Source organism: Acomys russatus, chromosome 26 (assembly GCF_903995435.1).
Source record: "Acomys russatus chromosome 26, mAcoRus1.1, whole genome shotgun sequence".
Classification (NCBI taxonomy): domain Eukaryota; kingdom Metazoa; phylum Chordata; class Mammalia; order Rodentia; family Muridae; genus Acomys; species Acomys russatus.
Genome location: NC_067162.1, coordinates 10,117,338 through 10,131,436, shown reverse-complemented (window position 1 = coordinate 10,131,436; position 14,099 = coordinate 10,117,338). Strand labels below are relative to the sequence as shown.

The 14,099-nt window shown below is 53.8% G+C and overlaps 1 protein-coding gene across 1 annotated transcript; it reads right to left on the bottom strand.

Annotated features, from left to right (window-relative positions):
- Nucleotides 1–872: 872 nt before the first annotated feature.
- On the bottom strand, nucleotides 873–13,908 carry Gipc1 (GIPC PDZ domain containing family member 1). Its single transcript, XM_051168509.1, has 7 exons — nucleotides 13,810–13,908; nucleotides 4,459–4,779; nucleotides 3,665–3,850; nucleotides 3,390–3,570; nucleotides 2,662–2,774; nucleotides 1,658–1,739; nucleotides 873–1,534 (listed from the first exon to the last, which is right to left on the bottom strand). The coding sequence occupies exons 2-7, from the start codon at nucleotides 4,744–4,746 to the stop codon at nucleotides 1,383–1,385; spliced, it is 1,002 nt and encodes a 333-aa protein (XP_051024466.1). The 5' UTR covers nucleotides 4,747–4,779; nucleotides 13,810–13,908; the 3' UTR covers nucleotides 873–1,382.
- Between the last annotated feature and the right edge of the window lie 191 nt (nucleotides 13,909–14,099).

The following is a 14,099-nucleotide window of genomic DNA, read 5'->3' as shown; positions in this document are numbered from 1 at the left end:
TGAGAGACGGCAAGTCACACCGACAGTGGTTGGCTGTAGGGCTTGTGCATCCAGGATAGTCATCCCCTGCCTGGAACCAGGGAGCCAGCTCCGCTCAGCCTTCCTGCAGGCTCTCTGCAGGGCTCACCCCCCAAACATCCCTCCTGGGCGCTGGAGGGGGACCTCTGGCCTGGCTCCCCTTGTTCCATCTGCCTCCCTTCTCTCCAGGTCTGGCCAAGGTCCCACTCCACCCTTTCCTTGATCTCCCTAAATCCTAGGATGAAATGGACTGTCAAAACAAGCCTGGCAGGTTTGTATCCCTGTGAAGTGCTGTGTCCTGTGCACAACCGGCCTCAAGCAGGGGTGCTGCAACTGGGCAACAGGCCTCGCTGCCCACACCGAGTCGTTAGGTGCAGCCTTCCTGTGCACGAGGGGCATGCGAAGCCTTGGTGAACGGGGACCAGGTTTGAACCTCAAGTAAGCCCGAAACCGCAGCACTGCCTGGAAGCCTGATGGCCCACAGCCAGGGGGAGGGGGCAGCCGGCCAGCCAGCTCCTAATTCAATTTGGAAACCAGGAGATAGCTTTCAGCTGCTGCATTCTTTCCCTGGCCTCCCCTCCTGCCCCACAGCCAAAGCGCTCCCGGCGTCAGCTCCATCCCCAGGAGAGCTGTGTGGATACAAGAGCCTTCACCATCCCTCCCTCTCGCTTTGTCTAGGGGGGAGGATGTGGAACCAGGGTTCACGACAGCGTCCACTCAAATGGGAGGTAACAGAATTCAACTAAGGGGGCTTCTTGCAGGTGGGCTACGCCGAAGGGGAAGGTGTTATTCCTTTACTAAGAGGGCTTGTGTGCCCCTTTCTGCATTTCCGGGGTCAAGAAAGTAGGGAGAGGTAGGTGTGGTGGCGCACGCCTTTAATCCCAGCATTGGGAAGGCAGAGGCAGGTGGATCTCTGTGAGTTTGAGGCCAGCCTGGCCTATATAGTGAGTCCAGGACAGCCACAGCAACAGGATGGCTCTGTCTTGAAAAAACAAAGCAAAAAAGGAAAGTAGGGAGGATATGACTGCCAGGGAGACAGAAGGGGCAGTCTTGCCAGTTGATGGTGGAAAGTGTTGGGGACAGAGGTGGCTGCCCAGTGTCTTGGTCCCTCCCCATGCACTTACTCTATTGAGGTAGGTGGGGAAGCCAGCAGGGGTTGGCCGGGGACCCCAACCAGGCCGGGCACCGTGGTGGTACTGACTGGAGTGGGGCCAGGACCACAGGCCACGTCCACCCCACGCCATCCTCAGGCTGCCAAGCTACAGGCCTCAGCTGGATGCTCAGGTCTTGGCCATGGCACCCCTTCCGGAAGCCCCAGCCAGGCCAAGCCCAGGTCATCTCAAGGTCCAGGTTCAGTTCCAGTCTTAGTAGCGGCCAACCTTGGCATCCCCGATGGCTCCCCAGACATCAAAGACGAATTCGTCTGGGAATGCAAAGTCTCCGAGCCGTTCATCCAGGGCCTCTGCCAGTTCGTCTGGGTTCCGTTTGTCTTTTCCCAGCTCCACCATGGTGGCAGCTGTCAGGGAGGAGAAAGATGGAGGCACAGATGGCATGAGGGACAGAGAGGTGCAGGCTCAACTCAGCCTGGTGAGACCCAGACGCCTGTCCCCATGTCCCAGGCATGGCTGCCCCGACTCACCCAGCTCTGTGTCTCTGATGCCCATGTAGCTCTCTAGCAAGTCATCCACCTTCTCAATGGCCTTTTCCTCAAAGGCCGATGGCTAGGAAGGGTGGGGACCAGACAGCATAATGTCAACTTGTGCTGTATTACACACGGAATGCCGCAGTGCTGGGGGCGGCACCCGGGGACTTGTTCCAGGCAACAACTCTACCAACCAGCTGCATCCCAACTGTTTTCATTTGTTTTTCAAGACAGGGTTTCTCTGTGTAGACCTGGTTGTCCTGGACTCGCTTTGTAGACCAGGCTGGCCTCGATCTCACAGAGATCCGCCTGCCCCTGCCTCCTGAGTGCTGGGATTAAAAGTGTGCACTACCACACCCAGCTCCCCAGCTTTTTTTCTTTTTTTCAAGCATTTATTTTATGTGTAGGAGTGTTTTGCTTGCACATCTGTATGTGGATTACATGTGGAAGTCAGCAGAGGACACTGGATCCCCTGGAGCTGGAGTTAACATGTGGTTGTGAGCCACCCGGTGTGGGTTCTGGAACTGAACCTGGGGCCTCTCCAAGGGCCACAAGTATGCTAAACTGCTGAGCTGTCCCTCTCTCCAGCCCCAACAACCAGAAATCATTATTCTTATTTTGAGACACAGTCTGTTACGTTTCCCAAGCTGACTTTGACTACTAAATCCTTTCTCAGCTCCCAGGTGGCTGGGACAAAGGTGCATGCTCACACTGGACTGGCATTCATAGATTTTCTTTTTTGTGACAAGGTCTTAAGGTCTGAGCTCCTTGAATGTGAAATCCTCCAGCTTGAAATTACATGCCTGGCTGTGTCTTTTGTCTGTATCGCTAAAGTGCACCCTGACAAGAAGTTACTGTGACTCCTATTTTACAGGTAGAAAAACTAAGGCTCAGTTGCCCAAGGAAGGGCCCAACGCTGGGAAGAGGTAGATTTGAACAGAGGTGTCCAGAGTCCCTCAGGTAATAGGAATGCTGCCACCGGCCCAAGGTGGCTCACTCACCAGATCCTCTACCGTGGCAGGGCCCCGAGATCGGAGCCGAAGGGTCCCTCGGCCAGTGCCCAGTTGTGGGCCTGAGCCATGGTGGCCACCCGCTGAGCGCTGACTGATCATATCTGTGGGAGGTAAACAGAGTAAACACAGAACCCAGGCTTCGCACAGACACCTCTCACCACCTCCCTGTTCTGCAGGCTCCTTGGGATAGGGGCTGGGTTCCCGGATGGCAGGACTTTGCATGGATAGAGCAGGGCAGCTAGGGGTCAGGAACAAAAGAAGCTAGAGAACGGAACGGAGGGAGGGTAGCTTCTACTTGAAGGGCTGAGGGCTGGGGAGGGGTAAGTATAACTGCCGGGTCCCCGATCAGCCCTCTCTAGCCATACCAGGGGTGCCTCAGGCCCATTCCTGAGAGTCAGTGAAGCCAGGAAGAAATAGGGGGCAGGGCATGGGAGTTGTACGGGCCGCCAAGCCTCATTTCTCCAGGCTGAGGGGGCTGGCCAGGGTTGGGGGCACTTGGCTGGGCTAATGGCTCCTGGAAGTTGGGGGTAGGGGTAACTTCCTTCAGGCTGGGCTGTCAGCCAGCGAACTCAGTCCTAGGGTAGGGTGGGGCTGTCCCCACTTTGCATTGCAGGCTTGGGTGCCACCTGCTGGTGGTTCCCAGTACTGCAACCCAAGTATTTCTCAAGAACTCAAGGTCATCTCAGTGGGTGGTCCAGGCAGCAGGGACTGCTCACCGAAGGCCTTCCGAGGCTCTGTGAGTTTGAGGGTGAAGGTGCGGCCTCGGGGCAGCTCCTTGAGGAGCCTGGCAACCTCATAATGCCGACAGCCCAGCAGGCTCTGCCCGTTGATGGCTTCAATCATGTCACCCACGCTGATGAGCTGGATGTGGTCAATCACACTGCCTTCCTTGATGCGCTGTGGAGGGGCAGGCATCAGCCCTCGACGCTCCACCTTAGGTCCCATTACAGACCCTGAGCACTGACTAAGGGTGTGCCACCCACCCAGGCACCTTAATGAAGGCATAGCCAGCCCCGTTGTCGGTGATGGTGAGGCCCAGAGCATCCTCAGACTTGAACACTTCCACCTCTTTGCGCTGCCCCTTGACGTGAGCAAAGATGAAGTCCTCCAGCCCGATCTGGCCCCCCAGGAGCTTGTCCATGTCCACCTTATGGGTGTTGAGGGTGCAGAACATCACCTGCAGAGATTGGGCAAGAGGCTCAGTCCCTCCTCCTTGGGACCCCTTTCCTCACACTTGGGGGTTCATAACACACCCATATCCCAGGGGTCGGTGAAACCCAGAGCCAAGGCAAGGTCCACTAGTGCATCAGATGCTACCAGTGGGACTTGTCCTGGAAAGAACGCCGTGCTACTCTGATATACAGTGAACACTCAATAAATGCTGAGTAACGAATGAAGGAGTCTGGATTCCCACCCAGTCTTCCTACCGCTGCCTCCACTTGACGCCCAGCTCCACTGTTGCCCTTCCTGGGGCTTCTCCGTTTCTATCTTGGAGCCTCCAGTGCATCATGGAGAAACATAAGCTGTTCCTGACCTCTGACACAAGCCTCCTGATGCCTTATGGAAAACCAGCTATCCCCTGTGGCCGCTAGCTAATCCTCCACAACCTCCCGGGATGCAGGCTACTTCAGACCTGATAGGAAATCAGCATCCGCACACCCACAACCTACTAGGATACGAGCTTCGCTGGGCCCGATGGGAACCTAGCATCCCAGGGAGGAGCATGAGCTCCGGCTCACAAGAACACATGCCCAGGCCTGTGGCTTGCCCTGGTCCCACGGGTACCTCCGCAGCTGGTAGTCTGAAGGCCTCAGCGATCTTGCCATAGAGCTCCTTGACATTGGTGAAGCCCTCGATGCGGCCCGTGGGGCTGCCGTGAGCCAGCTGGGTGTGGAACACGAGGCGAGGCCGGAGGGCAGCGGGAGGTGGGGGCAAGCCCATTTGGGATTCCCCTGCTCCACTTCCACCCAGGGGCCCGGGCTCCCCAACTCCCAGCCCGCTCCGGCTTGGCTCTGCCTCCTCATTTTCCACCAGAGGAGGCGCTTTCTTCCGCCGCCCCAGTCCCAGTGGCATGAGCAGCCCGAAGTGGGGATGTGGCCAGGAGACCTGCAGAAAGAGAACCAGGCTTCACGTTCTGAGTTAACAGCCTTGGGTGCCATCTGTTACCACTACAGGGTGCCAACATGGTACCCAGAGGCCTGGTGCAGGGTGGGCAAGCTCTTCACCACTGAGCATCATCCCAGCCTGATATGACTCACGCAACACCCCCAGAATACAACTACTGCATAAGGTTGTGTCCCCTGTGTGTGTGTCTGTCTGTATGTCTGTCTGTGTGTACACTGTTGAGGGCTTTACTCTCTTTTCCCCATGCTTGGCTAATGTTTGGGCACAGAGCTGCAGACCCTTGGCACAGTTAAATCTATGGAAACTCTTGCTCTGCTGTATTGTTTAAGGAGTAATAACAAAAACTTCTGGCCATGTTCAGCACAGGTGCAAGGCTCTCCTGAGCCAGCCAATCCTCCCTCCCTCCTGGGGTTTGGTTTCCGGCCTTGGACATGGGTACCCCAAGCTGCATGCCTAGGTAGCTTCTTACTTTTTATTTTAAAACAGATATCTCTTAGTTGTGTAGGTTATCCTTGAACTTGCAGCCCTCCTGCCTCCGCCTCCAGAACAGCTGGGATTGCAGGCCTATCCCAGCACATCTGCCTCACCAAAGTGTTTTCCATGTACGGTGGATTCAATGTGGGCACCCAGAACTGAGGGGAAGATGGAGGGCTGACTCCATGCAGAACTCAAGACGCTGGGGTGCAGCGTGGTGGACCACACATCTTAGCCCACATTAGAAGGAAGTCTCAGAGTGCACAGTAATGATCACTGCATCGGATCGATTACAAGCCCCTCCCTACCTACAGTGACCTCACCCACCCTCACTCCATCCTTAATGCTCTAGTCCTGGCTCTAGCCACACCCACCTAAACAGATAGCAGAAGGGAGGCTGAAGTTCTGGCCACTTGCCTTTGGTTTTAATTTCTCTGAGATAGGCTCTCACTCTGTAGTCCAGGCTGGCCTAGAACTCACAACCTCCTGCCTTGGCTGCTCAAGTGCTGGAAAGACAGATGGACACCACCACACCCAGCTTCCTTTCATTTTTCTATCAACTTCAGTCATTAATGTTATGTGCAAGAAACCTGACTTCGATCCCCAGAATGTATGTAAAACCCCAGAAGTGCTAACAAGACCTTGCAGTCCCAGAGCTGGGAAGAGAAGGGTCCCTAGGGTTCAAACCCAGCCTCGCCTACTTGGTGAGTTCCAGGCCAGTGAGAAACCTTGCCTCAAAAGCTAAGGTAGAAGCTGGGCACAGCAGTAGCACAGGTCTGTAAACGCAGCACTCAGGGAGGCAGAGGCAAGCAGATCTCTATGAGTTCGAGTCTAGAGTGGTCTACCAGGACAGCCAAGGCTACACAGAGAAACCCTGTCTTGAAATAAACCACAAACAAACGCCAAGGTGGGCGGCCGGCAGGATGGCTTGGTGGGTACAAGTTGATCCCACATGCTAAGAGACAGCCTGCTCATGCAAGTTGTTGTTTGACCGTTACATGTGCACTGTGTTTGTGCACCTACACACATACATGCCCAGAATGCACACAGAATAAATAATAAACAAATGCAATAATAAAACACGGCCCAAAGTGGACAGCTCCTGAGGAGTGACATCTGAGACTGTCCTCCACAGCCTCCACACACATTTGCACCTGCAAACCAGTGACAGTCACAGAGGAAACAAATCCCCGAGTCCTTCTCTCAAAGCACAAAGTGCATGGCCCTGCCACGCCCTCTTGGGGCAGGGCAGGGATGACTAGTTCTGCTGATGAGTTCTAACAGGAAGAGACACATGACACATCCCCATGGAAACATGTGATTCCTAAAGCAGTACTGCTCCTGGGCAGAGTGACCAGGAATGGACATGGTGGTGACGTTATCTGGCTGCACGGTCCTAGTGACCGCAACTGTCTGAATGACTATGGCCCCCATAGCTCATGTACTCGATGCTTGGTTCCTGTTAGACAAGGATGTTTTTAAGAGGCTGGGTTTTTGCTACCTCCCATGCCAGGCCCAGCCAGTATCTGTCTGTCTGTCTACTTGCTGCCTCTGAATAAACATAGGCTCACAGCTGTTGCTCTGTCACCATGGCTGCCTGCTGGCTGCCATGCTCCTAAGATACCCATGGCTCACCCTGTGAAACCGAAAGTAAACCCTGAATTACTGCCCTGTATTGCTCTTACAAGTTGCCTTGGTCAAGGTGTGTCTTCATAGCAGCAGGACAGACACATGGATTCTCTGGCAAGGTGACCGGATGTGTAGGAAGAGCAAAGGGCACCAGGCAGATACAGGGTGCAGATGGTTCCAGATGGAGGTAGGACTGTCATGAGCTTGAGGCCAGGACTGCAAGGTGACTATTGTCTCAAGAAGAAAACAAGGGCTAGGGAAATGGCTTAGTGGGCAAAGCTCAGTATCAGTAGGAAGACCTAAGTTCGGATCCCCAGAACCCACATAGCACTAGATGTGGTGACTTCAGCCTGCTAACAGTGAGAGGCAGAGACAGGAGAAGCTTATAGTGGCTAGTCTGGTATGTTGAGGCAACATGAGACTCTGTCTCAAATAAGCTGAAAAGTGAGGTTGTCATCTGACCTCCACATAGGCTCCAGGGCACGCATGTGCCTGCACACACACACACACACACACACACAAGTTGTGAAGGCAAGCCCTTGGCCATGGCAAGTCTCAGGACTTAGAAGGTAGAGGCAGGCGGATCTGTGTGACTTCAAGGCCAGCCTAGCCTCATACAGAGTTCCAAGCCAGCCAGAGCTACATAGAAAACTCCTGCTACTCTTCTGAACCCCTGCCAATAAAGCATGGCCTACTTTATGTTTATTTATTAGCTGTATGTGTGTGCATGGTATATGTTCACTTGTGTGTGGGTATGTGCTCCTGTGCTCACAGAGGCCAAGGAAAGCTACGTGGTATCCTCCATCACTCGCCACCTTGTTGCTTTGAGGCTTCTCACTGACCTTCTCCCTTTTATTTATTTTTTCTTTCTCCCTCTATCCTGCAAACAAATATTGGGAGGGGGTACGTCCTATATTCATGCTCTTATTTTATTCATAATTAATTACTTTCTAAAATTGGATTTCTCAGCCCAGTGTGGTGGCGCACACTTTTAATCCCAGCACTCTGGGAGGCAGAGGCAGGCAGATCTCTGTGAGTTCGAGGCCAGCCTGGTCTACAGGGAGAGTTCCAGGACAGACAAATCCTGTCTTGAAAAGAACCAAACCAAACCAAACCAAAAAAAAAAAAAAAAAAAAGGATTTCTCTCTGTAGTCCTGGAACTGTAGAGTTTCTGGAACTTAAATTCCAGAGTGCTGGGATTAAAGGGGCCTGTTATATTGTCCTGATTATTCTTCAATTCCTGGTGGCCCAGTGATCTCCCTGCCTCCCCCTGGACTATCAGCATGTGTCACCACGCTCAGCCCTGACTGGAACACCATTCAGTTGTACAGGGTGCTCACTATGCTGCAGAAACAGTACGTACTGAGGTGACAAACAGGGTGAACTTCAGCACACAGCTGCCTACTGAGCTGTACCCCTACTTTGGCCACTGTCTCTGGAAAGAAAGGGGACTTTCTGATTTACTTACGAGAGCTACAACAAATCGGTTGGGGCTGATTATACACCACAGAACCTTGTAGTACATGGCCCAGCGGCAGTTAAAGAAGCTTGGCATGAGAGAGAAGCCCTGGGTCCCGTCTCTAGAACCTTCCTTCCCTGGCCTCCCACACAGAAATATCCAGGATAAGAATTTTCTAGGCAGACTGGAAACAGTGCAAAGGCCCTGTAGTAAAGTACTCACACTAGGCACATCTTTGAATAGCGTGGCTGGAGTGGAGGGAGGAGAGAGGGCAGTGCTGGGATGGGACCAGGCCTCCTGCACACTAGGGAGACAATCACGAGGCGCACACACCTGGACCTGGCTTTCATTTTCAAGTCACTTGTCCGAAACCAAAGAAGCCACAACTCCCTCAAGGGTGCCTGGTGTGCAATCCCTTGAGGAAGCTCCTGCGGGCCTTGACACCTATCACCTACCTTACCAGGGCTCATGTAGCCCAGGCTGGCCTCAAACTGGCTAGGTAGCCAAGGTTGACCCTGATCTTGTGAGCCGCCTGCCTCACCCTCCTGAGTGCTGGGAACACAGGTGTACATCAGCACACCTGGTTAAATTCATCTTTTATTATTTTGAGGCAGGGTCACACTAAGTAGCCCAGGCTTGCCTTCAACTCAACTTCCATAACAAACTGTATATCCTATGTACGAGGGACTCTTGTCCTCCCCAGGAGCCTTCCCAGGTGGCAGGGTCCGTGAGTTCCCTGCTCAAGCCGTCCTGCACCCCATCTTCCCTCACCTATGCTAAAGGAGCCTCTGGGTTTTCAGGTTTTTTTTTTTTTTTTTTTTTTTTTTTTTTAAATCATGCAGTTTCTTGTCAAGAGAGCAGCCAGAATGACCCTATAAACAGTCACATCACTTCCCTCTCTGCCCTGCCCTCCCCCAGGAATCCCACTGACCTATGGCTGGCACAGATCCTCACTGCTCAGTTAGGCCAGAGCTGTCTCGGGGTCTTTGTGCTGGCTGCTCCCTCCACTGTCTCGGCCTCTCCTTCCCTCCCTCAGCTGGGACGGCTATTTTATGTCTTTGCCCACAGTCTGCTGCAGGGAGAGATCTGTGTCACTGACTTCTACCTCTCAGTGTGTGGAACCATGGCAGGCGGGCAACAGTCACAGGTAAGTCACTGGTGGATGAGTGAGTGCCTTGTGTAGCTGAGGGGGAAGAGGCAGGACTGACCACTTCCTGGGACCATTTTGGACACTCATCCTGTTCCCAGCACAGTGCCTGGGCAGGGGGGCACAGCCTGACTTCTTGCTGTAGGGTTGCTACAGCGAGATAACCAATGGTGCCAAACACTCTCCTCGTGCTCTTAATTGGCTTTTTCATTAATTACCTGAATTTAGTGATTCCCCGCCCCCGCTCCCCCCTCCTTTGGTTTTTCAAGACAGGGTTTCTCTGTGTAGCCCTGGATATCCTGGTACTCGCTCTGTAGACCAGGGTGGCATCAAACTCACAGAGATCCACCTGCCTCTGCCTTCTGAGTGCTGGGATTAAAGGTGTGTGCTGCCACTATCACTTGGTTTTTTTTTTTTTTTTTTTTTAACTTAAAACATTTTGTTTACATGTACTTACGCTGTGTGTGTGTGTGTGTGCACCTCAGCATATCTGTCGTGAGAGAACAACCTGAACAACTTTCCTGAGTGCGTCCTGGAGGTCAAACTCAGGTCATCAAGTTTGGTGGCAACTGCCTTTACCCACTGAGCCATCTCACTTTCTAAGACTGTGTTCTGTGTGTGGGTATGTGTCCTGAGCGGAGGTGCCTGCAAAGGCCAGAAGAACTCCACTTTCTGGTCCCCTAGATACAGAGTTATAAGCAGTGTAAGCTGCCAAACATGGGTGCTGGGAACCAAACTCAGGTCTTCTGTAAGAGCAGCTTTGGAGATAGGGTCTCTCTGTGTAGCCCTAGCTGTCCTCGGACTCAGAGATCCGCCTATGCCACTGTGCCCAGCTGCAGCAAGCATTCTTAACTGCTGAATTACGTCTCCAGCCCCTACTGTGTTCATTCATGGATGTGTGGACACATGTGGAGGTTAAAGGTCAACCTTGGGTATGGTCTTCCAAGTGTCATCACTTTGTTTAAAAAAAAAAAAAAAATATATATATATATATATATGTATATATGGAGAGATAGAGAGACTGGAGAAATGGCTGAATAGTTACAAGCACTGACTACTTTCCCAATGGACCTGGGTTTGCGAATCCTAGCATCTATATGGCAGCTTACAACTGCCTCTAACTCATTTCAGAGAGGAGTGGACCCCCTCCTGTGTGGGCAGATATGCATGCAGGTGACACACCCATACACATAAAGTACTCTGAGGCTAGGCTGCTCAACATAGCAAGTTCTAGGACAACCATAGCTACATAGTGAAACCCATTATCAAAGAAAAAACAAATCACATTTATTTATTTGTGTGCGTGTATGTTGCCACAGTGTGCATACAGAGGTCGTGGGAATCAATTCTCTCCTACCATGTTGGTCCCGAGGACCAAACTCAGGTCACAGGGGTGGCAACAGGTGCCTCTGCTTAGCCATCTTGCCAATGTGCCCACTCCTTCTGTACTGGGAACTGAACTCAGGGCCTCACTAGGAAAGGGCTCTACCACTAAGTGGGGCCCATACCCCCAGCTCCACTTTATTTCTTTTAAGACAGAGTCTCTCCTGGGCCTGAGCTTTCCAATTAGGCCACCTGACCAATGAGCCTGGTCTTCCTGTTTATGTCCCGGTGCTGAGTTAACAACTGTGAGGCACCATGCCTGGCATTTTCATGTGGGTTCAGACTGTCAAACTCAGCTGGCCCAGTAAGCACTTCACCAAGTGAGCCACCTCCATGGTCTGTGTGGCCCCTGGTGGGTTTTTTTGTTTTTCCCCAAGACAGGGTTTCTCTGTGTATCCTGGTCTCGCTTTGTAGACCAGGCTGGCCTCCAACTCAATGATCCACCTGCCTCTGCCTCCTGAGTGCTGGGATTAAAGTTGCGCACCCCTACGCCCCCCCCCCCCCGGCCTGGTGGTTTTGTTTTGAGGAGAATAAATAACTAATACATTAGTTCTGCAGACCCTGAGATTTGGTGTGGTGGCCTGGACTCAAGCCCCACCCTCGTCACTTAAGGGCAGCATGAGCAAAGCCAAGTCCCATGAGGCCCCAGTTTTCCCGTCTGAAAACCTGGCAGAATTCGCGTCGCTGGGGTACTTCTGGGAGGGGCTCCAAAGACAGTGCTGCATACAGCCTGTTTGGTTACTTAGCTCGCCACTTGAGGAAGTGTTATTATTTACAAGTGATGGGAACAGAAGCTGGTACCTTTTATCTGCTAGGACAGCGCTCTACTGCTGAGCCACACCCCCTGCCCCATCCCTCACTGATGGACTCTAGGCCAGGGCTGCACTGCTGACTCTGCCTACAGACTGTTCAAGTCTTTATTGCCATAACGTCACCCCTTCCCTGGCCCAGGAGAACCCCAGTTCCTATGCCTGGCAAGGCCTATTCCAGACTTCTCCAGGCAGCTGGCTTGCCCCAGCCCACTGGAGCACCTCCCATGGTCCACAGGACTCAGGCCTATGAACTTTAGTTATATGCTATCCTGACTGACAGACCTCATCTTCCAACCTTCCAGCTGTTGTTTTTCTTTGTGTCTCTGGTTTTTTGTTTGTTTGTTGTTTGAATGTGTATGAGGGCTCTGCTGCGTGTCTGCATACCACTTGAGTGCCTGGTGCCTGCAGAGGTCAGGGAGGGTATCACAGGTAAGAGATGGTCATAGCCTACCATGTGGGTGCTGGGCATTGAACTCTCAGCACACACTCTCTCAGCCATCTCTGTAGCCCCTGTGTCTCTACTTAAAAACGCAAACCAGATGGGATCCCTCTTCTGTGTCCGCTGACAAATGGGATCCCACCGTATAGGGGCAAACTCCAAAAAAATACAAAATAAAATATGCGTCCTGTGTACCATCTCTCCTTGCTTTCTTTCCCTGTGTCAGCTCTTCTACACTTTGCTCTGCCCTGAGGGTGAGTGGGATCTCCACAGCGCAAAGGGCATCCTGTTCCAGAAGCCCAATGATGGCCCCGGTTACTTCCTTGTCTGTTCCTCACTAGAAGGCAGGAAATTCCTGCATTTATAGGACAGTTTCCTCCAAGCAAAATATGGTGCCTGGCACAGTGGTTGCTCAGTATTTGTAAGTGATTGAGGGGGTGTAGCTCAGAGGTAGGGTACCTGCCTAGTAGTATGTGAGGGTTCCCCGAGGGCTGGATTGCAGACCGAGTGTCTTATATCCCTGCCCGACTGTGGCCCAAACGCCCTCACCAAGCCTGCTAGAGTGCTAAGTGTGAGCACCTCGCCAGTCTGTATGCAAGGAGCTGAAGGAAGTCGGTTGGATGGATTTCCGGAGTCTGGCACTTTCATCCCCAAAAGGGCCTGAAACTTAGCAAGCCTGCGGTCACAGCCAAGTGGGGGGGGGGGGGAGCAGGAAGCAAGGACAGGGGTTGTTCCTGTGGCTCAGATAACGCCTGGCTTAGGGGACACCACACCTGGTCCCTCCCTCCTAAGAGCCAGCACAGTTCTGCTTCGGGGAGCAGGGCAGGAGGCCTCTGATTCATTCTTGAAAAACCGGATCCTGAAGGTTTCAGTTCTCCAGTGTTTCCGGGGCGGGGGCTGAGGGGCGTGAACGCGCTGCCTGCCCGGTCTCGGCCACCGTAGCCCCGCTCCCCCAAACTCCCAGGCACTTCCTTTCACAGAAAGAGTGGTCAGGGTCAGTGGAGAGGAAAGGGTATTAAACGACCCATCGTGTTTGGGCCTTGCCTCTCTTACTCTGAGAAGGGACAGGAGGGCAACTTGGAAACTGACTAGTGACCTGTGGGCACAAGGAGGAAAGCAACAACCAGCAGGTGCGGCTCCGGAGTGAATTCGGGGGGTCGGCGGTGGGCTGGTTAGGGACGCCTGGTATCTGGGACTAGTCTCTGGCCTCAAAGGGTACGAGCCCCTCACTCCCCATTGGGCACTTACTAGCTCTGTGACCTTGAATAAGCCACTCCACCTCACCAGCACCGATGCCTCACTTTTAAAAGAAGTTAACAGCCCCTCCCAGGAGGGTGTTTTGATTCAACGCTGTGCACCGTCGGACGAGGAAACGCTGGGTCCAAGCTAGCGATGGGGGGATGGGGGTGGGGAGAGGTCATCAAACTATTACTGCGGCTGTTATTGTTATCCAGACCTGGGTGGTCACTGTGTCCCCGCGGCCAGCTCTGGGCAGAGGCCTGGGAGGGGGTCGGGAACACTGACCCACCACCAAGAGGGAGCATCCCGGGAGCAGAGAGCAGGGGCGGACCGGAGGCTCCGGCCGGCGGGGAGGGGTCCGTGTTTGGGGTCCCGACCCGGCCAACCCCACCCCGCCGCCATGGCTCCCCACCGTGCGGGGGACACTCACCTGCGCCGCCGCCGCCACCCCGCGCGCCCCGCTCGGTCCTCTGGAAACTCCGCCCGGCTTCTCCGTCGGTCTCCGGGACCTGGGCGGGGCCGGCGTCCCGAGCGGACTAATCAGCGGCGGCCATCCTCACTCGTAGCCAATGGGCGCCTCCCGTCGGGACGCTCCAGAGGGATCCCTCCGCCGCGCCTCGGACCTCCCCCCACCGTGAGCTCAGTGGTCCAACCTTACTCGGTCCAAATGGCGGCGGGCTGAACCATTGCGGGGCTGCGCGGGTGGACCGGGAGGGGAGC

Excerpts from the sequence above, each read along its gene's own strand:
- Gipc1 (XM_051168509.1), bottom strand. The coding sequence starts at position 4,746 with ATGCCACTGGGACTGGGGCGGCGGAAGAAAGCGCCTCCTCTGGTGGAA. Across the intron at positions 1,740-2,661 it reads CTGCCACGGTAGAGGATCTG|CCATCGGCCTTTGAGGAAAA; the intron begins GTGAGTGAGCCA and ends CACCCTTCCTAG. Across the intron at positions 1,535-1,657 it reads CATCAGAGACACAGAGCTGG|CTGCCACCATGGTGGAGCTG; the intron begins GTGAGTCGGGGC and ends CCTCCCTGACAG.